At 48.4% G+C, this 23,550-nt stretch overlaps 1 protein-coding gene across 2 annotated transcripts in view; it reads right to left on the minus strand.

Annotated features, from left to right (window-relative positions):
- The window catches only part of grid2 (glutamate receptor, ionotropic, delta 2), a 1,370,357-nt gene that overhangs the window by 425,870 nt on the left and 920,937 nt on the right, over positions 1-23,550 (minus strand). For both annotated transcript variants that reach the window (XM_072495324.1, XM_072495323.1), the window contains exon 4: positions 5,399-5,604. In XM_072495324.1, the coding sequence (XP_072351425.1) occupies positions 5,399-5,604 (206 nt within the window). The remainder of the gene's footprint in view (positions 1-5,398; positions 5,605-23,550) is intronic.

Below are 23,550 nucleotides of genomic sequence, written 5' to 3' on the forward strand. Positions count from 1 at the left end.
TGATCACCATCCCTGTGAAGGAATTGGACATTTCATTACATTAGTGGTGCTTTGAAAATACTCGTTTTTATACTTTGGGGGGGGGGGGGGGGGGGGCGGGACAGACAGGCACCTCTCTCTTCGCTGTTAGGATATTTGTGAGCAAGTGGGGTTCAATTATTTCTTTTAAGGATTTACTGCTTTCAGTGCAATTTGAAAAGCTGTTTCTCATTTCCTAGTGTTCCTGTTTCCGTGCTCCACACCTGTCCATCGACCAATGATCACCTCAGATTGTTGTAATTGCCACTCGATGCGTCCAAGGGATGCCCAGAATGTCTGAATTTCTGCAGCGTGTTCTCCGTTCCTGAGACTAAGGGCTGGATTCTCCGGTTTTGAGACAAAGTGATGGCACCGACGTGGTAACAGTGCTGTTTTACTGCACCCCTCCCCCAGAAAAAGGCTGCGCACAACCGCCGGGAGCGGGAGAAGACCGGAGGGGGACCACCAGAACTGCAGTCCCTCACCTTGCCCTAACAGAGGGCACAGGATGTGGACGGCGGTCCGGAGGAAAGGGAGGTTGCCGAGGCGGAGTTCGGCGGTGGGAGAGTAAGTGAGACCCTGCTTAGACGTGGATCCCCATGACACATGTGTGCCCCCCACTCCCCTTCACCCCCCCCCCCCCACCCGCACCCCCTCACCCCCCGGCCCCCCCAGTCCACTGTCTAATCATAAATGTGTTTTACAGGACCTGCCGGAGATGGGGTCGGTCTATCCAGAGTACCCGCCCCCAGCCAGTGCCAGAGCAATCTACCAATAAACAAAAATCAAGGAATCATAGACTTAACACAGGTCAAGGAGCCGATTCGATCCAGCCTGTGCTGACCCTCTTGCAACAGCACCTTAGCTTTCCCATTCCTCTGCCTTTTCCATGCAGCCCTGCAATCTTTTTTCTCTTTTGAGAGCCATGATTGAACCTGCCTCCACCGCACTCTCAAACAGTGTCGTAAACACTCCCCCTGTAAAAATACTTTTCCTCATGTCGCTTTTGGTTCCTTTGATGATTCTCTGGGAACCCGGATTCGAAACCCACCACAGCCGCTGGTGAAATTTGAATTCAATAAAATAACTCTGAAGTCAAAATGATGACCATGAAACCATTGCCGAATGTCGTAAAAACCCACCTTGTTTACTAATGCTCTTTGGGGAAGGAAATTTGTTGTCTTTACCCGGTCTGATATACATGTGACTCCAGATTACCAGCAATGTGGTTCACTCTTAAATGCCATCGGGGATGGGCAGTAAATGCTGGCCCAGCCATCGAAGCCCACATCCCATGAACAAAAAAATTAAAAAACACCTTAAATCTGTGCCCCCCCCCTATTTCCCAAACCTTCTACGAGTGGCTAGTTCCTCTCTATTCTGTCTAGACTGCTGGTGATTTTTAACAGCTCTATCGAATCGCCTCCCAGCCTTCTCTGCTATAAGGAGAACAACGGCAGCCTTTCCAATCTATTCACTTAACTGAAGGTCCCTCATCCCTGGAACCATTCTCATAAATCTTTTCTGCACCCTGTCTTCTGAATTCTGTCTAAAGCCTTCAAATACTTCCTCAGATCTGGGCTCCAGTTGAGGCCAAACCATAGGTTTACAAAGGCTTCTTTGCTTTTGTACAAATGTCTGCATTAATAAAGCACATGATATTGTGTGCTTTATGTAAGGGCCCCTCCTGCTCATTCCTTTATTTCCCATTTCTTTTACTTTGTCGTTATCATTTTTGGTCCGTGGATGTTTAATAGACAGATACCTTTAAGTCGAGCAGAGGAAGTGAGGCGCTCAAAAGTTGCAAAATAGTACACACTGTGCTATGAAGATTTAGATTTTTAACAAAAGAACTTAGACTTTCTGGCACCTGAGAGATAAGAGGGGTCACTGTCTGTGTGGAGTCTGCACATTCTCATAAGTCAACATAGCACAGTGTGTACTATTTTGCAATTTTTTGAGCTCCTCACTTCCTCTGCACGTTCTCCCCATCTCTGCGTGGGTTTCCTCCGGATGCTCAGGTTTCCTCCCACAGTCCAAAGATGTGCAGGTTAGGTGGATTGGCCATGCTAAATTGCCCTTAGTGTCCAAAAAGGTTAGATGGGGTTACTGGGTTACGGGGATAGGGTGGAGGTGTGGGCTTGGGTACGGTGCCCTTTCCAAGGGCCGGTGCATACTCAAATACCCGAATGGCCTCCTTCTGCACTGTAAATTCTATGATTCTATGATTCGGTTCGACTGGTTGGCTGGTGGCCAATGGATTGGCCAAAGACAGTTTTCTGCCCGGCAACAGACACTGATTGGCTTCAGTCAGGTGGAAGGTTTGCAGAGGTCCCTGGGAGGAAACAGAAGGCACCCGGATGCTGAGATAAGAGGCTGTGAGTTGCTCTCTCTCTATCTCTTTTTCGCCACAACAGGTTTCTGTCTGCTGGTTTCTGAATCTGCAGAGATGTCTTGAGATCCTGATGAATTGACAGTGAAAACCATGATAGGCTGAAAGTAAAGACCTCATCCAACTGAAGGCTGAGACAAAAAATTAATCAAACTGGAAGATGTGAACCTGAAACAGAGACTTTTATCTTTTTATTCTTCATATTGTTTTTCTTTCCACCCCTCTTTCTGCTGTGTGTTTGACTGCCATGCGAGTGTGTAGAGGGTGGGATGAGTTAAAGAAGATGAGTTGGGAATTAAATAATAGTTCACCAGTTTTATTTGCTGTCTATTGAATTATAGTTCTTGTTATTAATAAAAACTAATTGTGTTTAAATTTACAAACCTGGTGACTGTAGGTATTGGGCAGCCAAAGACCAAAGACTTTGGGCGTCTTCTAAGAATTCATTGTTAACTTCAGTTGTTTTGCGACTCCGGGTCCAGTGGGACTGGAATTGACCGTGCCCTAGCCCACAGTGACGCATCATTTATTAACTGCTCTCAACGTGTCCTGCCATCTTCAATGACTTGCACGCATACACCCACTGGTCTCGATGTTTCTGCACCCCTTTTCGAATTATACTCTTTGGGCTGGATTCTCCGTCCCGCTGCGCCAGATTTCTGGTTCAGCACGCCGACGGGATGCTCCGTTACGCCGGCTGGTCAATGGGGTTTCCCATTGTGGGGGCAGCCCCACGCCATCGGGAAACCCCCGGGCTTCCGGCAAAACGAAGCATCCCGCCGGCGGAGAATCCAGCCCATTATTCTCTATTGCTTCTCCTTGCTCTTTCGACCAAAATGTATCAATTCTCACTTCTCTGCATTACATTTTAATCTGTCGCGTGTCCACCCAATCCACCAGCCTGTTGTATATGTCCTTTTGAAGTCTATCACTATCCCCCTCAAAACTTTCCAAGTTTTGTGTCATCTGCAGATTTTGAAATTGTGCCTTATTCACCAAAGTCTTGATCATTAATTTAGATCGAGAAAAGCAGTGATTTTAGTTCTGACCTCTGGGGAACCCCACTATACCATCCTAAAAAACAATCGTTCACTACTTCTGTTTCCAGTCATTCAACTAACTTCCTATCCATGCTGCCACTATCCCTTTAATTCTGGTAAGATGGTTACTTGGCATTTTATCAATCACCTTTTGAAAGTCCATATACACCAGATCAACCGTGTTACCCTCATCAACCCTTTCTATTAACCTCATCAAAAAGCTCAATGAAAGCAATTAAACACAATTTACCTTTTACAAATCAATGCTGGCTTTCCTGAATTAACCTACACTTGTCCAAGTGACTGCTAATTCTGTCTCAAATTATTGTTTCTAGAACAGGTTTCCCATCATCAACTGACTGGTCTTCAGTTGATAGGTTTATTGTGACACCGTTTTATGACAAGGTTATAACGTTTGCAATACTCCAGTCATTTGGCACTGCCCCCTTAGCATAGGGGGATTTGAGGTTGCCAGTACCTCTGCAATTTTGCGTTTACTTCCCTCAGCATCTTTTGATGTACCCCATCTGGTCCTGGTGACTTATCAACTACTGGACATGCTAGTTGCAATTAACAACCAATGTTCTTCTCGCAGGTTAAGAAGAAAATACAAATGGAGGCAGTGTAGGATTCATGTTCTGCTGCCACATGTTACTGACACTACGAGTTATATTTAACCTGAAAACCCAAGACCTGTTGAGATATGGATGGAGAGATTCAAAATGGTTAATTCGTGGACACCATTATCTGAACGTAAGGATGCGACATCATCTAGGTTTGGACAAACTTGTTGCAAATAACATGCTACTAACACCAAGTACTGATGTGGAGATGCCGGCGTTGGACTGGGGTGAGCACAGTAAGAAGTCTTACAACAGACAAAGTCAAATATGCAAGACAATGCTTTGAATGCGAGCTTTTGCAGGTAATTAAGTCTTTACAGATCCAGAGATAGGGGTAACCCCAGGTTAAAGAGGTGTGAATTGTCTCAAGCCAGGACAGTTGGTAGGATTTCACAAGCCCAGGCCAGATGGTGGGGGCTGAATGTAATGCGACATGAATCCAAGGTCCCGGTTGAGGCCGTGCTCATGTGTGCGGAACTTGGCTATAAGTTTCTGCTCGGCGATTTTGCGTTGTCGCGCGTCCTGAAGGCCGCCTTGGAGGACGCTTACCCGGAGATCAGAGGCTGAATGCCCTTGACTGCTGAAGTGTTCCCTGATTGGATTCATGTCGCATTACATTCATCCCCCACCATCTGGCATGGGCTTGCCAAATCCTACCAACTGTCCTGGCTTGAGACAATTCACACCTCTTTCACCTGGGGTTACCCCTATCTCTGGATCTGTAAAGACTTAATTATCTGCAAATGCTCACATTCAAAGCATTGTCTTGCATCTTTGACTTTGTCTATATATATTTTTCTGGAACATACCTCTTCATTCACCTGAGGAAGGAGCAGTGCTCTGAAAGCTAGTGTTTGAAACAAACCTGTTGGACTTTTTTTTAATAGAACATACAGTGCAGAAGGAGGCCATTCGGCCTATCGAGTCTGCACCGACCCACTTAAGCCCTCACTTCCGCCCTATCCCCGTAACCCAATAACCCCTCTTAACCTTTTTGGTCACTAATGGCAATTTATCATGGCCAATCCACCTAACCTGCACGTCTTTGGACTGTGGGAGGAAACTAGTGCTAGCCACTTGTGCTACCGTGTTGCCCCTATTGGACTTTAACCTGGTGTTGGAAGACTTCTTACTGTACCAAGTACTGAGTACACATTGATCAGCACAATGAACACAGAATAGGAATTCTGACACCTAACCCGCCACGAAATATGACATACCTCAGATTGCTTTAATATAATTAAACAGCACAATAGAAACTGGTTTCAGCTACCAAGACGGTGTGATTCTTAGAGGGTGTTAATACAAGCTGTTGCCCCCCCTACCTGAGAAACAAAAGCCTTTGCTGTCTGTGGACTCAGGAAGAGAATAGCCCGTCGAAGTGTGTCACGATACCGGTTCATCTCTTCCAAGCGCATCGTGGCAAACATAGTACTGATCATCCTGTTGATGTTGTTTTCCACCTTTTGCAGAGCTACATCCATCCCTTGCTGAGAAGCTTTGTCCAGAAAGTCCTGAATTCCACGGATATCTGGCAATTAAAAGAAAACAATTAGCCTGTTAGACAGTCCCCGGATAGAGCCTTTCTAAATGTTTTACCCTGGTTTTTTTAATAGTTAACGAGCTTCATTATTTGGCTACAAATCTCACACGAGTGCTCATTGCACAGACTCTTGGTTAGATTAAATCTTTTGAATTAGCGCCATTTTAATGGTGGTTCGAATTGCCCTGAAATTAGTTTAGAATTTGGAAAGGAAGCTGAGCAATCCACAATTCTTCCACACAATGAATACTTTGTCAATATTATAAATTGCGGTTTAAAAATCCAACAGTGTATCCTCCAGATTCAGAAGTGTCAAATCTCATTATGATCAATGTCAGCAACGTTAATGATGTAAAGCCACCACTTTGGTACCTTTCAAAGACAAGGAACGGGATTCTCCGCTCCCCGACGCAGAAATCGCATTCAGCAATGGGGCAGAGAATTGGGAGCGGCACCGTTTTTTGTATTCTCCGTCGCCTGAAAAGCGGGGTACTCAGGAGTACGGCACGCCGATTATCCACGGCCTCAGGCCATTTCCTCAGTCCTGCCCTGCAATGCTCCATCCCTGACCGGCTGCGTTCCCGACGGCATGGGTTATGTGTGCTCACACCGTCCGGGAATCTCGCGTGGCGGCTGCAGACTCAGTCTGGTGCCGTCACAGTCGGGGAAGGGCCGATCCGCGGGCAGAAGGGGCTTCATTCGGGGCTGGAGGCACTGTGGGCTGGCGGTCCGGGGTGTGCGAGCGGCCGAAAGGGGGCACTACTTTTGGCTCGTCTGCGGGCTGAGTCCGCCATAAAGCACGGCGTGGCGGCTGCAGGCTGCCGCAATGCGCGGCCACAGAACCGGAAGTGCTCAGGACCGTATCGGCAGCTAGAGCTGCGAGCTCTACGCTGCCTCCCTGCTAGCCCCCAGCAAAATGGGGAATCCTCGGCCATTTTACGCCAGTTTTCCTGGAGAATCAAAACGGAGAATCCCGCCAAAGGGGCAGTATTCTCCATTTGGGAGTCAATGGGCTGAATTCTCCATTGTGGGGATCCTCCGTTCTGCCGGCAGCCCGGGGGTTTCCCGACGGCGTGGGGCTGCCCCACAATGGGAAACACCATTGACCAGCAGGCGTAATGGAGAATCCCGACGGCATGTTCAACCAGAAATCTGGTGCGGCGGGACGGAGAAACGCACCCTATGTTTTCCTGCCGGAGTTGAATTGCACCAGTTTTACCATCCCCTTGTGGTCATAAAGTGGGATGCAATACAATGTTCCACGCCATGCAAATTTATGCATGCCGTGGAATACACGGATTCCCAGGGAATCCCACTATCAGACCACCATCTTGAGCGGACGTCCCAAAAGCGAGGTCCCGCGGCCAGCCACACCTTCCCCGCAACTCAAGTCGGCTCTGGCCCCCCTCCCCCATGGCAAATCAGCCCTGACATCCGCCACCCCCACCGCACAACAACTCTCCACCTCGTATTTCCTGGGTGTCCCCCCTAACCACGAGTATGGGGGTGATCCGTCCCACCCCTCCCACCGCCCCCGTAGCCCCAGTATTAGGATGACCCTCCAAGGGACCCCTGTAATAGGAGGCCCCCACAGGGACCGCTGTATTAGAGGGACCCTCCCCACCGGGACCACCGGGAATCCTATAATAAGGAGACCCCCACAGGAACCCTTTCTAAAAGGAACCCCCTGCACAGACCCACACCAATACAGACCATCCCATCCCTAGAAAAGGGACCCCTGTCTGAAAGTTAGAGAGCAGTCCTGACAGGGTCTCTGGGAAGCATTATAACTAATATTTACCTTGCAGCTTCCACATGTCAATTCCTCGAAGGAGAGCTTCTGTGCCTGCGTCTGTTTCCCACAGATCCATTATCTGCAATCCATTCATAACTTTCCAGGAGGACCTGGGAAGCAGATGCAGGCTGGAATGGCATGTGGTCGAGGAGCAATGTCATGAACAGCAAGTTACTCACAAAATACAATTATAGAAGTCCCCTGTCCTCCGAATGTTTCTTTATTGTTTATTAGAGGCTCAAAATGGTCAAAAATGAGTACAAAATAAAACATGCAGACGCTGCAATCTTCCCCAGGAGCATCTGCTGCTCGATTCACCCGTGGTCCCAGCAGTAGGCCTTTTCCTTCACCCTTATGCTGCCTCGTCATAGTTGTCATGGTAACTCCCAAACCTTTTCATGCCCGAAAAGTCCAGCAATGAAGAATTTCACATGATTGGGTCATTAACAAGCTTGTCAACCAGCAATTTCAAAATGGGGCCCCAGCTGCCAATTTCCCTGCCCGCTCACCTTCTATAATTTTGGAAAATGGAGCGATAATGTTGCATTGCTGACCCACATTTACGGATGTGAAGTCCACCCCAAACCTTGCTGTTCAAGTCCCTCCAATCCAGCTCCAATCCTTCCTGCTGCACAAAAGATGCCCTTGCCAAAGTCAGGAAGGACATGACACATCCTTTCCCTCCTCAATCTCTCCTTTACATTTGATAAATGTTATCCATGCAATCTTTTTTGTACTCATGCTTGTTCCCAATTGGAACAAGGTCACTTTAAGAGTCCAACCACGTGATGTATTGATGATGTTATTGGCTATTTGCGCTGGCAAACAGGCTGCCAATCGTAACAGCCTGTAGAGTGAACACCTTTCCAATAACGGTCTTGTTTGTTTGTGCCTTCCTGGTCCTTTAAAGGTACCACAAAGACAACTGGCGACAAGGAAGTTGGAACACACTGGCAGACTCCCGGAGGACTAAAATAAAATACAGAAAAATCCTCGATCTGTGCGCAGGAATAAGAAGCTAAAGCATTTGCTACATCAAAGCTGGCGATTGGGGGTGGGGGGTGGGGGGGGTGGGGTGTGTGCAAATATCGGTAGCATTCACTGAAGGAACAGAAATTTACAGGTAGATTTCGGAGGAAACAACATTGAAAAGAAGCTCGCCATGTGCACAGCCTGGAAAAATTGGAACACTACAGGGAGCACTGAGTAGCTTAGAGCTGGGGATGTTCCAAAACTCAGAAGGAAACAGGCTGAGCTCAGGGGTATCTTTTTTTCAGACTAGAAGGAGCCCAGTGGTACTTAGACGATATCTTACTTAGTGGAAAGAATGAAGACGAGCATCTTCACAATTTAGATGCTACACTCCAGAGACTGGAGGATGACGGACTACGAATGCAGAAGGATAAAAGTGAATGCTTCAAATCTATTGAACACTGGGGACACGTCATAGATGCAAAGGGACTGCACAAACCGCCTTCAAAATTAAAAGCCATAACTGTGGGTCCTGAACCTCAAAACGTAAATGAATTTCAATTGTTTTTGGGCTGATTAAACTATTCTGGAAGGTTTGTCCCTAATCGAGCAACTAGAACAAAGAACAAAGAAAAGTACAGCACAGGAACAGGCCCTTCAGCCCTCCAAGCCTGCGCCGACCATGCAGCCCGTCTAAACTAAAAACTTCTACATTTCCGGGGTCCATATCCCTCTATTCCCATCCTATTCATGGATTTGTCAAGATGCCCCTTAAACGTCACTATCGTCCCTGCTTCCACCATCTCCTCCGGCAGCGAGTTCCAGACACCCACTACCCTCTGTGTAAAAAACTTACCTCGTACATCTCCTCTAAACCTTGGCCCTCGCACCTTAAACCTATGCCCCCGAGTAATTGACCCCTCTACCCTGGGGAAAAGTCTCTGACTATCCACTCTGTCTATGCCCCTCATAATTTTGTAGACCTCTATCAGGTCGCCCCTCAACCTCCTTTATTCCAGTGAGAACAAACCGAGTTTATTCAACCTCTCCTCATAACTAATGCCCTCCATACCAGGCAACATTCTGGTAAATCTCTTCTGTACCCTCTTTAAAACCTCCAAATCCTTCTGGTAGTGTGGCGACCAGAATTGAACACTATACTCCAAGTGTGGCCTAACTAAGGTTCCATACAGCTGCAACATGACTTGCCAATTTTTATACTCAATGCCCCGGCCAATGAAGGCAAGCATGCCGTATTCCTTCTTGACTACCTTCTCCACCTGTGTTGCCCCTTTCAGTGACCTATGGACCTGTTCATCAAGATCTTCTGACTGTCAATACTCTTGAGGGTTCTACCATTCACTATATATTCCCTACCTGTATTAGACCTTCCGAAATGCAACTACTCTCAAGCCTTTACATAACTTATTGTGTCAAAACAGGAAATGGAAATGGGTGGATCAGCACGAGAAAGACTTCGTACAAGCTAAAGAGGCACTACTAAAGTCAGAAGTCCTGAGACACTTTGTGATCCGAAGTTACCCTTGCAACTGGCTTGTGATACATCACCTTATGGGGTGGGAGCTGTGGTTTCTCACATCATGCCCAATGGTGAAGAGAAGCCAATAGCATTTGCATCAAGATCCTTGTACGAAACAGAAATGGACCATGCACAGATAGAGAAGGAAGCTCTGGGCATCATTTTCGGAATCAAACATTTTTACCAATACCTATATGGAAGTAAATTTACTTTACTAACAATCAATGACCACTGACAACGATACTTGGGCCTCACACGGGTATCTATACCAGTGAGCAGGACGTAGAGATGGGCATTGCTGTTGTCTGCACGTTCATACACAATAAAGTATCGTCAATCAAATCTCCATGGGAACGTTGATGGATGCTCTAGATTATTTTTACCTAACGAGTTGTCAATGAATAGTTCGAGAGGTAATATTTTCTCCTTCGAAGAAGTCAAAAATACTCCTCGAACCACAGGACAGGTTCAGAAGTCTAACAGAAATAATCCACTACTGTCAGAAGTTGTTAAGTTAAGAACCCATGGTGTTAAGGGTAAGATCCTGGCATGGATAGAGGATTGGCTGACTGGCAGAAGGCATAGAATGGGGATGGTAGCCAGTGACTAGTGGTGTGCCTCAGGGGTCTGTGCTGGGGCCACAACTTTTCACAACATACATTAATTCTTTAAAAATAATTTAGAGTATCCAATTTATTTTTTCCAATTAAGGGCCAATTTACCGTGGCCAATCCACCTATCTTTTGGGTTGTGGGGGCGAAACCCACGCAAACACGGGGAGAATGTGCAAACTCCACACGGACAGTGACCTAGAGCAGGGATCGAACCTGGGACAAAAGAACAAGAACAAAGAACAAAGAAAAGTACAGCACAGGAACAGGCCCTTCGGCCCTCCAAGCACGTGCCGACCATGCTGCCCGACTAAACTACAATCTTCTACACTGCCTGGGTCCGTATCCCTCTATTCCCATCCTATTCATGTATTTGTCAAGATGCCCCTTAAATGTCCCTATCGTCCCTGCTTCCACCACCTCCTCCGGTAGCGAGTTCCAGGCACCCACTACCCTCTGTGTAAAAAAACTTGCCTCGTATATCTCCTCTAAACCTCACCCCTCGCACCTTAAACCTATGCCCCCTAGTAATTGACCCCTCTACCCTGGGGAAAAGCCTCTGACAATCCACTCTGTCTATGCCCCTCATAATTTTGTAGACCTCTATCAGGTCGCCCCTCAACCTCCGTCGTTCCAGTGAGAACAAACCAAATTTATTCAACCGCTCCCCATAGCTAATGCCCTCCATACCAGGCAACATTCTGGTAAATCTCTTCTGCACCCTCTCTAAAGCATCCACATCCTTCTGGTAGTGTGGGGACCAGAATTGAACACTATACTCCAAGTGTGGCCTAACTAAGGTTCTATACAGCTGCAACATGACTTGCCAATTCTTATACTCAATGCCCCGGCCAATGAAGGCAAGCATGCCATATGCCTTCTTGACTACCTTCTCCACCTATGTTGCCCCTTTCAGTGACCTGTGGACCTGTACACCTAGATCTCTCTGACTTTCAATACTCTTGAGGGTTCTACCATTCACTGTATATTCCCACCTGCATTAGACCTTCCAAAATGCATTACCTCACATTTGTCCGGATTAAACTCCATCTGCCATCTCTCCGCCTAAGTCTCCAAACAATCTAAATCCTGCTGTAGCCTCTGACAGTCCTCATCGCTATCCGCAATTCCACCAACCTTTGTGTCGTCTGCAAACTTACTAATCAGACCAGTTACATTTTCCTCCAAATCATTTATATATACTACAAACAGCAAAGGTCCCAGCACTGATCCCTGCGGAACATCACTAGTCACAGCCCTCCAATTAGAAAAGCATCCTTGCATTGCTACTCTCTGCCTTCTATGACCTAGCCAGTTCTGTATCCACCTTGCCAGCTCACCCCTGATCCCGTGTGACTTCACCTTTTGTACTTGTCTACCATGAGGGACCTTGTCAAAGGCCTTACTGAAGTCCATATAGACAACATCCACTGCCCTACCTGCATCAATCATCTTTGTGACCTCCTCTAAAAACTCTATCAAGTTAGTGAGATACGACCTCCCCTTCACAAAACCATGCTGCCTCTCACTAATACGTCCATTTGCTTCCAAATGGGAATAGATCCTGTCTCAAAGAATTCTCTCCAGTAATTTCCCTACCACTGACGTAAGGCTCACCGGCCTGTAGTTCCCTGGATTATCCTTGCTACCCTTCTTAAACAAAGGAACAACATTGGCTATTCTCCAGTCCTTCAGTATTCTGGGGTAGATCCCATCAGGCCCTGGGGACCTATCTACCTTAATATTTTTCAAGACACCCAACACCTCGTCTTTTTGGATCTCAATGTGACCCAGGCTATCTACACACCCTTCTCCAGACTCAACATCTACCAATTCCTTCTCTTTGATGAATACTGATGCAAAGTATTCATTTAGTACCTATTTCCTCTGGCTCCACACATAGATTCCCTTGCCTATCCTTCAGTGGGCCAACCCTTTCCCTGGCTACCCTCTTGCTTTTTATGTACGTGTAAAAAGCCTTGGGATTTTCCTTCACCCTATTTGCCAATGATTTTTCATGATGCCTTCTAGCCCTCCTGACTCCTTGTTTAAGTTCCTTCCTACTTTTCTTATATTCCACACAGGCTTCGTCTGTTCCCAGCCTTTTAGCCCTGACAAATGCCTCCTTTTTCTTTTTGACAAGGCCTACAATGTCTCTCGTTATCCAAGGCTCCCGAAAATTGCCGTATTTATCCTTCTTCCTCACAGGAACATGCCGGTCCTGAATTCCTTTCAACTGACACTTGAGAGCCTCCCACATGTCAGATGTTGATTTACCCTCAAACATCCACCCCCAATCTAGGTTCTTCAGTTCCCGCCTAATATTGTTATAATTAGCCTTCCCCCAATTTAGCACATTCACCCTAGGACCACTCTTATCCTTGTCCACCGTCGTGCGCCGTGAGTCAACCATGCTAACCATTTGCGCCACTGTGCTGCCCTCACAATATACATTAATGATCTGGAAGAAGAAACTGAAGGCACTGTTGATAAGCTTGCAGATGGTACAAAGATCTGTAGAGGGACAGGTAATATTTAGGAAGAAAGGGGGCTGCAGAAGGATTTGGACAGGCTAGGAGAGTAGGCAATGAAGTGGCAAATGAAATATAATGTGGAAAAGTGTGAAGTTATGTACTTTGGAAGGAGGAATTTAGGCATAGACTATTTTCTAAATGGGGAAATGCTTAGGAAATCAGAAGCACAAAGGGACTTGAGAGTTCTTGTTCATGATTCTCTTAAGGTTAAGGTGTAGGTTCAGTCGGCAGTTAAGAAGGCAAATGCAATGTTAGCATTCATGTCAAGAGGGCTAGAATACAAGACCAGGGTGTGCTTCTGAGGCTGTGTAAGGCTCTGGTCAGACCCCATTTAGAGTGTTGTGAGCAGTTTTGAGCCCCGTATCTAAGGAAGGATATGCTGGCCTTGGAAAGGGTCCAGAGAAGGTTCACAAGAATGATCCCTGGAATGAAGAGCTTGTCGTATGAGGAACCGTTGAGGACTCTGGGTCTGTACTTGTTGGAGTTTAGAAGGATGAGGGGGGATCTTATTGAAACTTACAGGATACTGCGAGGCCTGGATAGAGTGGATGCGGAGAGGATGTTTCCATTTGTAGGAAAAACTAGAAGCAGAGGACACCATCTCAGACTAAAGGGACGATCCTTTAAAACAGAGATGAGGAGGAATTTCTTCAGCCAGAGGGTAGTGAATCTGTGGAACACTTTGCCGCAGAAGGCTGTGGAGGCCAAACCACTGAGTATTTTGATTAATTCTTGATTGATAAGGGGATCAGGGGTTTTGGGGAGAAGGCAGGAGAATGGGGATGAGAAAAATATCACCATGATTGAATGGCGGAGCAGACTCGATGGGCTGAGTGGACTAATTCTGCTCCAATGTCTTATGGTCTTATCGACATGGTACTTTGTGGTAAGATCGCGGGTGCAAATCCAGAGGAAACCCTCCTCCTCCCTTCACAAGTTACCCTGGGGCTTTTTTTCTATATTAAGTGCACAATTGAAATGCCAGTTGTCTCAATAATCACAGATATGAAAGGAAAGAGTATTCACATTCTAGGAAATGGTGTATCACTTTCTAACTTCCGCAGCTGAATTAATTTACAATTGAGGTGGTCTTAGGTACATTTGAAGAGCTATCTGCAGCTGCAGGTGTAATTGTACTGTGGTTTTGCATTGCCAATCACCCTGCTGTGCATAACAGTGCAGACAGAATGGCTTAAGGTTAATCTGCCTGGTGCCTGAAAGATTTTGACGGGGAGCAGTTGGGGGTAAGTAGCTACATCAACAGAGCTAAAGTAATTAGTATTGATGTGGCAGAGTAGGCAACGGCACAAACATACAGAATGATCGCAGAGAAAACATCAAAACAAACAGCGTGTTCCTTAAGCAAATCTATCACAATGTCGAAACCCTGAAAATAAAATGTAATAACCTGAAGGAAATAATTCATAGAACATAGAACATTACAGCGCAGTATAGGCCCTTCAGCCCTTGATTTTGCGCCGACCTGTGAAACCACTCTAAAGCCCATCTACACTATTCCCTTATCGTCCATATGTCTATCCAATGACCATTTGAATGCCCTTAGTGTTGGCAAGTCCACTACTGTTGCAGGCAGGGCATTCCACGCCCTTACTACTCTCTGAGTAAAGAACCTACCTCTGACATCTGTCCTATATCGATCTCCCCTCAATTTAAAGCTATGTCCCCTCGTGCTGAACATCACCATCTGAGGAAAAAGGCTCTCACTGTCCACCCTATCTAATCCTCTTATCATCTTGTATGCCTCAATTAAGTCACCTCTTAACCTTCTTCTCTCTAACGAAAACAGCCTCAAGTCCCTCAGTCTTCCTTCATAAGATCTTCCCTCCATTCCAGCCAACATTCTGGTAAATCTCCTCTGCATCCTTTCCACATCCTTCCAATAATGCGGCAACCACAATTGCACGCAATACTCCAAATGCGGCCGCACCAGAGTTTTGTACAGCTGCAACATGACCTCCTGGCTCCGAAACCCAATCCCTCTACCAATAAAAGCTAACACACCATACGCCTTCTTAACAACCCTCTCAACCTGGGTGGCAATGTTCAGGGATCTATGTACATGGACACCGAGATCTCTCTGCTCATCCACACTACCAAGAATCTTACCATTAGCCCAGTACTCTGTCTTCCTGTTATTCCTTCCAAAATGAATCACCTTACATTTTTTTGCATTAAACTCCATTTGCCTCCTCTCTGAACTGCTCTGAGATACTGAGTTAGAATGCTGAAGAAAACATGCAGTAGGAAGAGAATGGAGACCAACTGAATTTTTATTCATATTTCAGTGGGAAATCTGAGGTAATCCCAGGACCACTTGGTGCGAGTAACATTGCTCTGAAGAGTCCACCATTGAGACAATAATGAACAAAACAGTGGGTTGGTCACTTGAAAAGGATGTGCTACGGGGTGGACCAAGGATTCTTTTTATGGCTTTCTGTGAATCACCAGGAGCAATGCTTAGAAGTTTACTTTTCCCTGAAATCTTCCCAGCAACGGGTAGAAATCTGCCTAGTAACAGCAGTAACATGCCTGTAACGATGCATGATGGGATGCGATCTGCCCAGCAACAGGTGTCATTAGCGATAACAGTAGCTGCCATTCAAAAGGCATATTGAGATGTGATTTTTAAAGTAACCAGATGCAGGTGTCGAGGCAAATGATATATAGTTGCCAGCACCCTCAGAAACAGAGAGGCAATTTACATCTAGCAACCAGAGAGGTGAATTAGACATCTAACAGCCAGGACCCTAGAGTATCTTTGAAGGGCGGGATTCTCCGGTCCTCCCCCCCCCCCCCCCCGGCCCCCCTCCACCCGGTCCCCCCCACCTCCCACCCACCCCCAGCCAATGGATAATGGATTTCCCATTGATGACACCCCACGTGGCTGGGGAACCCGCAGAAGGGTGTGCACTGCCTGTGGGAAAAGAGGATCCCAACAGCCAGAGAATTCTGGACTCAGTCTGAGTCAAGGTTGTGCAAAAACCTTTCGTAAAGGCAATTCAAATATCTTCCCTGGACCAGGAAAAGACATTTCCCAGACTATCTACACTGTATCGTGTGGTAACTATAAGCTGGATTTGACTGATAGATTTAGTTAATTTGGATGTTGTTTGGGGAAAGGGGAAGTCTTAAGGAGTACAAGGGTCATAGAGATACTTTGGAATTCGGGGAACATTCTACCTAAACTGTGTGTATATCGAATGATTCAGTTACTTAAGTGTGTTGAAGTATTGTAGTCCTGTTTGTGTATATTTATTTTTTCTTTAAGTTAAAAAAATAGGGCGGGATTCCCCTACCGAGAATCGGCGGGGGGCGGCGTGAATCCCTTGCCGCTGCTCCGACGCCGGCTGCCAAATTCTCTGGTGCTGGTTTTTAGGCAGGGGCGGGGATCGCGCCGGTAATTCTCCAGGCCCAGATGGGCTGAGTGTTAGCCCGTTTTTGGCCAGTCCCGCCGGCGTGGATTAGACATGGTCCATACCGGCAGAATCTGGCTTGGAGAGCAGTTAGAGGGTTCCTCGGAGGGGAGCGGGGGGATCCAGCCCCGGGGGACCCCACACGGTGGCCTGGCCCGCGATCGGGGCCTACCGATCTGCGGGCGTGCCTGTGCCGTGGGGGCACTCTTTCACTCCGCGCCAGCCTCTGTGAGGCTCCGCGATGGCCAGCGTGGAGAAGAAACTCCTGCGCATGTGCAGGAAACATGTCAGCGGTTCTGCGCATGCGGCAGAACACGCTGGCAGTCCTGCACATGCGCCAACTTGCGCCGGCCGGCAGAGGCCCTTCTCCGCCAGTTGGCCCGCGCGGCACCAACCCCTCCAGTGCCGGCCTAGCCCCCGGAAGTGCGGAGGATTCCGCAACTTCCGGGCGGCTCGACGGCGGCGTGGTTCACGCCGCTCTTTGGCGTCGGTACGGGCCGCCCCACCAATTCCGGGAGAATCCCGGTCATAATCTTTAACATTTATTACAGTATGACTGGGCTGGTTATTCTCATTGGGCTTTCACTTGACTTCTTGTGGTAGTCACCACTGTTTGTATATAGTACACATATGAGATGTAATACGGTAAGACTCATAGATACAAGATGGCCACTCATGAATTCAATAGGAATTTCAGGAGGCATGTCTTCATCTCAAGGCTTTTTAGAATGTTGAACTTTCTAACACAAGAGGTGATCGAGGTAAATTGAATGGATGAATTTAAGGGTCAGGTTGCTAATCACATGGGGGTCGGTTAGCTCAGTTGGCTATCTGTGGTGTTGGGAGGCTGCCCCCTCCCCCACCCACAATAAACAACGTCAGAGCACTTCACCAAGATACGGTGAATAATTGCCGAGGAACTGCTATTGGACGGGGAACTCAAGAAGAAGATGAATGAAGGGGAAGGAGAGTTATGCTGGTGGAAGTAAACAAAGAGGGAAGTGCAGAGGCTTGTGCGGAAACATTGGCGTTGAGCAGTTGCGTCTAATTGTCTGCTTCTGTCCTGTGGGGTCGATGCTCCATTCTATAATAATCTTGCGGGTGCCACGAATCAAGCTGCTCATGATCAGCAGTGAAATGTTCATGTTATGTATTGCGGTCCGGCTGAATGACATTCACACACTGAGCGTCCGCAGCACCTCACTGAGTTCACTTCAAGGCAAGCAGCACATGAATGTGTTTGACATTTGGTTCTTTTCTGTTTTCTCAGGAATGGAGGCCCACAGCCAGTGCTTGTTGTAGCAAAGCCCCCTGCAAACAGCCACGCAGCAGCAGACATTGTAGAGGCTGTAGACAGTGATGCAAATCCAGCAGGTGGTGTCTTCAGGCAGTTTATTTTGCAGATGTGGAGTAAACATTTATAAAATGGTCCTCTTGGAACACTGGTGTTTTAGTATCTGGAACACGAGTGATCTAGTTATTTCCTCCTTGTCGTAGGCTCTGCTACGGGTGCAGAAGGATTCGCCGGCAATGCCTGGCACAGAGGCCAACACTGCTAGGGTGGCGACCACAGTGGAGAGCTCGATGCACGACGTCGGTACCATGAGTGAAGGTGTCCAAGGCGTTGTGCAGTCGGTGACGGCCAGGGCTGAGGGTCTCGGCAGAATGTCTGCCTCGCTGGAGGATGTTACCCGGTACCAGGCTGACCTTCATGAGGCGCTGCGGAGCTTGTCCGAGCCGCAGGTGGGCATTGCCGAGTCTCTGCAGAGCGTGGCCCAATCACTGAGGAGTATCACCGAGGGCATCGACACCATGGTGCAGCCAGCGGGAGTCGCCAGAGCCAGGTGAAGGGGCAGTCAGGGCTCGAACCAGCTGCCCCTCCATCCTGAGGTGAAATACCCGAGACCCTTTGAGCACACCGACCGGGAGGAGGGGGTGCTAGGTGCCAACCTAGACCCGTCCCATAGAGTGGGTATTGTGGGTATTGTGGCCACCAGCACCCCCAAGTTCCACACCCCTGATGAGGCCGTGTCTCGGGGTCAGCACACGGGACAGGGTGGCACAGCTGTGCATGTGCCGTCGACAAGTGCGCCATGGCCCTCCGCCCCCAGAGGGCGCCTGCCAGGGGCATCGAAGACCACGGGATGTGGTAAGCAGCTGGCTGCTTCCACCTCTGATGTGCATCCTGCGGAAACACCTAGACGTAGCGGTAGAGCTAGGAAGGTTAAGCACGCCGAGGATCACTGAGGGAATGGGCGAGGGGTAGAGGGTGATGGGGGGCAGGTAGGGGATGAGGAGGGTGGGGCGGCAGCAATGGGAGTGGGGAGTTGTTGGACACCTGCAACACACTAAAAACCCTTGAGCACAACTAGTATGATGCCTCTGTCACTTTCTTTCACCATGCTGGCTGACCTCCGAACCCTTGGACCATCTCTCCAGGCATCTCCCCCCGTTCCGTAGCACACACACACCCTCCGGCCATGGACATGTCCCTGGAGCTGTGCCCCATCCCCTGGGTGTTCAGATGTTGGTTGCTGTGTGTGTGGTGTCATTGAAAATATGGAAAGATGTGTCATTTGAAACATGGAAGTCTGGCAATATCTGGTCTGAGAGAAACATGAGAGAATACAGGGAAAGATCCCACAAAGGGTTAACAGCATCTGCAAAGAGCAGGATTGTAAAATGCAGATATCCTTGGTCAAGCAGGCTTAACAAACAAGACAAACAGGATTTTGAATGAAGCCAAAAACAATGGTTCACACCTTCACTGAAAGTAACAATCTTAGTTGGCAGCTGGAAAAGAACAGATGGGGTTCAGTTGAATTTGGCGATAATTCTAGGTGTGAAAGTTTGCTAATACCAGGTAAGTTAAAGAAAACTGCAGACTATCAGTCTACGAGAAACATAATTCAAAGCCAAAATCAAAGTCAAAATTATGAGCTGAGGACACGATTGGAAAATAAAACTATAGAAATGACAGGAATTAAAATTCACACCTCTATTGAAACCAAAGCATTTTGAACATCACAAAGGAAACAATGTAATCAGATCTATGAGATGAAGTCATGTCAAAATGAATACTTAGTTGGATTAGAAGGTTTTGATCAAAGATACTTTTTACAATCAAAGTGAAATAAGTTACTTTACAATAAAGTCATAAAAACTAGATAACTGTTAGAAAAATATATAAACCCAGAGACCAGGGCAGGTACTACCAGAACGAGAACCAGAACTCAGAGGGAAAGAGAGAGAAGCAGAGAAGGAACAAGCAGCTCAGAGTCAGATTACAGTCAGCTCGGCCATGGGGAAGAGACAGCGCAAAGCAGCTGAGCTAAAATAGCTAATACATCTAAGGAAGACTAGAATTTAAAGAGTAGGCAAATTCAGCTCAGAGTCAGCTCAGAGACAGCCAGCAGAGCCAGCTCTCACAGCTCGGTACATGGGAAAGATAGGACACAGCAACCGAGCTCATCAGCGAATACATCTAAAGAAGACCAGACTTTAAAAAGAAGATTGATTGTCAAGGTGGGCCTGAAGGTCCCGTCAACCAACCAGAAGGATCCAGAAGCAAGATCGTGTTACCTTTCTGTAAAGACAGTAATTGCAGCTTTTAAAAGAAAAAATATAATAATAAAATAACTTAATTTAACCTGAAATAGTGGTTATTCCAAAGTCTACTTTACTTACTTAGCAATGCGGGACCCAGGAACGATGCTACTAAGTTGTAAGTAGATGAAATCTTTGGTGAAAGTATGGGTTATACCGGGGGATAACTTGAAAACATAGCTTGACCTGAATAGCACCCACTGAAGTCTGTATCGGAGTTGGGGAGTGAGAATCCCTGATCACCATTTAGAATGTCGGCCCTTTTTGGTATAGGGGGAATTCTACGAATAGTGGTGAGTTTTCAAAAACAGTGGTCTTGCCCCCCGCAGTGTTAAAGCACCATGTCAATGCATCAAGATGTGATTAGGATGCTAGGCAATGACTCCCACATGCTACATGGCCCTCCCATCAACGGGAATTCACTTGGGTTGTGTGAAGTGCTCACTGAACCACGATTGCTAATTCCCTATTAGCAATAGCCTTCAGCCACACGGTCAGAGGCCTTGACAGTCGGTAGGGGTTATGGGTGGTCAGCGGGACAAACAGGCAGGGGCTAGGGTTGCTATGGCAGCACCGGGCGTGGTTGTCTGCCCAGCGCTTCCCCCCTCCCCCTTCCTCCCCTCCCATGGCGGCCCACCTCCAAAGTGTCCCCAACCCCACCGAACAATGGGGCAGAAAGCCCAGCGCCCTCGAGCTCTTTGCCTGTGAGCAAAGATGGCTACTCACCTCCTCGGCTCCCCACAGAAGCTCTTCTGCCAGCTTCACGTTTTTCAAAAGGAGTACTAATCGGTGCCAGCGTGACCACTTTTTAAAAAATAATCTTTATTAGTGTCGGAGGTAGGCTTACATTAACACTGCCTATTCGCCACAGTCTGGCGCCGTTCACTAAGGGAGAATTCAGAATGTCCAAATTACCTAACAAGCACATCTTTGGACTGTGGGAGGAAACCGGAGCACCCGGAGGAAACCCAAGCAGACATGGGGAGAACATGCAGACCCCGCACAGACAGTCACCCATGTGGGAATTGAACCTGGGACCCTGGCACTGTGAAGCAACAGTGCTAACCACTGTGCAACCATGCTGCCCACTTGCTGGGGAGGCCATTGAATCATGGGAGGCCATTGGATATGGGGTGGCTCTCATTCATTGTATGGAAATAGGGCTTAAGTGGTGATAATTGGTTTCTTGCCACGCTACGGCGAGATCCCGATTTCGCCTATGGCAGCGGGCCGGTTGTATCGCAAACTGTTTGGCATCTGGCGCAGTTCTCGTTTTCAGCCTCTCTCACTATTCACCGGTCTCGCTTTGCCCGAGCGAGTGCGCACCGAGGCCGGAGAATCGCCCCCCCTTGAGGCTGAAGGGGAGCTGTATCCACATGTCGATCAAGGAGTACAAAGCCTAGCTTCAAGATAGGCCTTCAGAACTGTGATGAACGGTTACTGCCTTATCATCATGTAAGGTGATGTCCCCTTTAAGACCAGGCTTGGAACCCTGGGGACTCCGCCTCTGGCTCCGCCCATCTGGGAGCCATACATAAAGGCCTGCCTCATGGTCTGTATAGCAGTCAGCTCTCGTCCAAATCTGTAGCATAGTTATTAGCCTAATAAAGCCTTCTTTACAGTTTAATCTCTAAGCATCATTATTGAGGGTACCTCAATTTATGAGGCTAAACTAGATTCAGGATGGACGCAGGCCTAAAACCAGAGAAGCTCAATCTGGAAGCACGAACGCCGGAGGCAAAGGAAATTTTTAAATACTGGCTGCGGTGCTTCGAGGCCTACCTGGACTCCGCTGAGACTCCCATCCTGGGGCCACGCAAGCTGCGTCTACTCCACGCCCGGGTGAGTCACAGAATCTCCGCCACGCTCGAAAAGGCGACGATTTATGAGGAAGCGATTGAGTTGCTCCGCAAGCGGTTTGTCAAACCCGTCAATGAGGTGCACGCCCGGCATCTGCTCTCTACCTGCCGGCAGCGCTCGGGGGAATCGCTCGACGAGTTTGTTGAGAAACTCACCGCGCTGGCCAGGGACTGTGACCATCAGGATGTGACAGGGGAAGTCCATATGAATCTGCACATCAGAGATTCTTTCGTGTCCGGCATCCGCTCAACCTACATCCGGCAGCGACTGCTCGGAAACGGGGCAAAAGACCTCCAGGAGACGCTAACGCTCGCCTCCTCGCTGGAGGTGGCCCAACATAACTTGGGTACGTACCCCGCGGGCTCTGCCAGCCCCCCCGGACTTCCTCAGACTCGCCCGTATTACAGGCCTGCGCCACGCGGAGACCCGCTCACCATGGGGGCACACCTTGCTACTTCTGCGGGCAGGGCCAGCACCCACGCCCACGCTGCCCAGCCCGCTCCGCGATCTGCAGCGACTGCGGGAAGGGCACTTTGCGAGGGTCTGCCTGGCCAGACCCAGGGACCAGAAAAACAAAGAACAGCCGGCCCGAAAATCAGGCTCTCAGGCCCGCAGGCCTCGCAATGCTGCTGCGCACCGACCCGACACGTCCTCTTCTGACGCGTCATCAGCCTCGTGCGAATCATGGGAGCGGCCATCTGGTCGGCGGCCATCTTCTCGACCCGACACGTGCGACCAACGGCAGCGGCCATTTTACGACTCTGACTACCCGCGACTGGGTGCGATCACCCTCGATCAAACTCGGCCAAAACACCTGCAGAACTCCATGATGCAGGTCCAGGTCAACTGGCACGACACTGCATGCCTCTTCGACTCCGGGAGCACGGAGAGCTTTATCCACCCTGAAACGGTAAGGCGCTGCTCCCTACGCACCCATCCCACATCCCAAACCATAGCCCTCGCATCTGGGTCCCACTCGGTACAAATCACGGGGTACTGTATTGCGGATCTCTCGATCTAGGGTGCCAAATACACCCGTTTCAAATTTTTTATCCTCCCTCACCTCTGTGCCCCCCTGCTGCTCGGACTGGATTTCCAGTGCAGCCACCGAAGCCTGACACTGAAGTTCGGCGGACCCTTGCCCCCCCTCACGGTGTGCTGCCTTGCGACACTGAAAGTCGCACCCCCCTCACCATTCGCTAACCTCACTCCCGACTGTAAGCCCGTCGCCACCAGGAGCCGGCGCTACAGTGCCCAAGATATGGCTTTTATCAAGTCAGAGGTCCAGCGTTTACTGGGAGAGGGGGTCATCGAGGCTAGCAACAGCCCTTGGAGAGCGCAAGTGGTGGTAGTCCGGTCCGGGGAGAAGAAACGGATGGTCGTGGATTATAGCCAGACCATAAACCGATTCACGCAGCTTGATGCGTACCCCCTTCCTCGCATTGCGGAAATGGTAAATCGGATCGCCCAATAACGAGTCTTTTCCACGGTCGACCTCAAATCTGCCTACCACCAGCTCCCCATCCGACCAAAAGACCGCCTCTATACTGCCTTTGAAGCAGCCGGCCGGCTCTTCCACTTC

This window comes from Scyliorhinus torazame, chromosome 3 (assembly GCF_047496885.1).
Source record: "Scyliorhinus torazame isolate Kashiwa2021f chromosome 3, sScyTor2.1, whole genome shotgun sequence".
NCBI classification, from domain to species: Eukaryota; Metazoa; Chordata; class Chondrichthyes; order Carcharhiniformes; family Scyliorhinidae; genus Scyliorhinus; species Scyliorhinus torazame.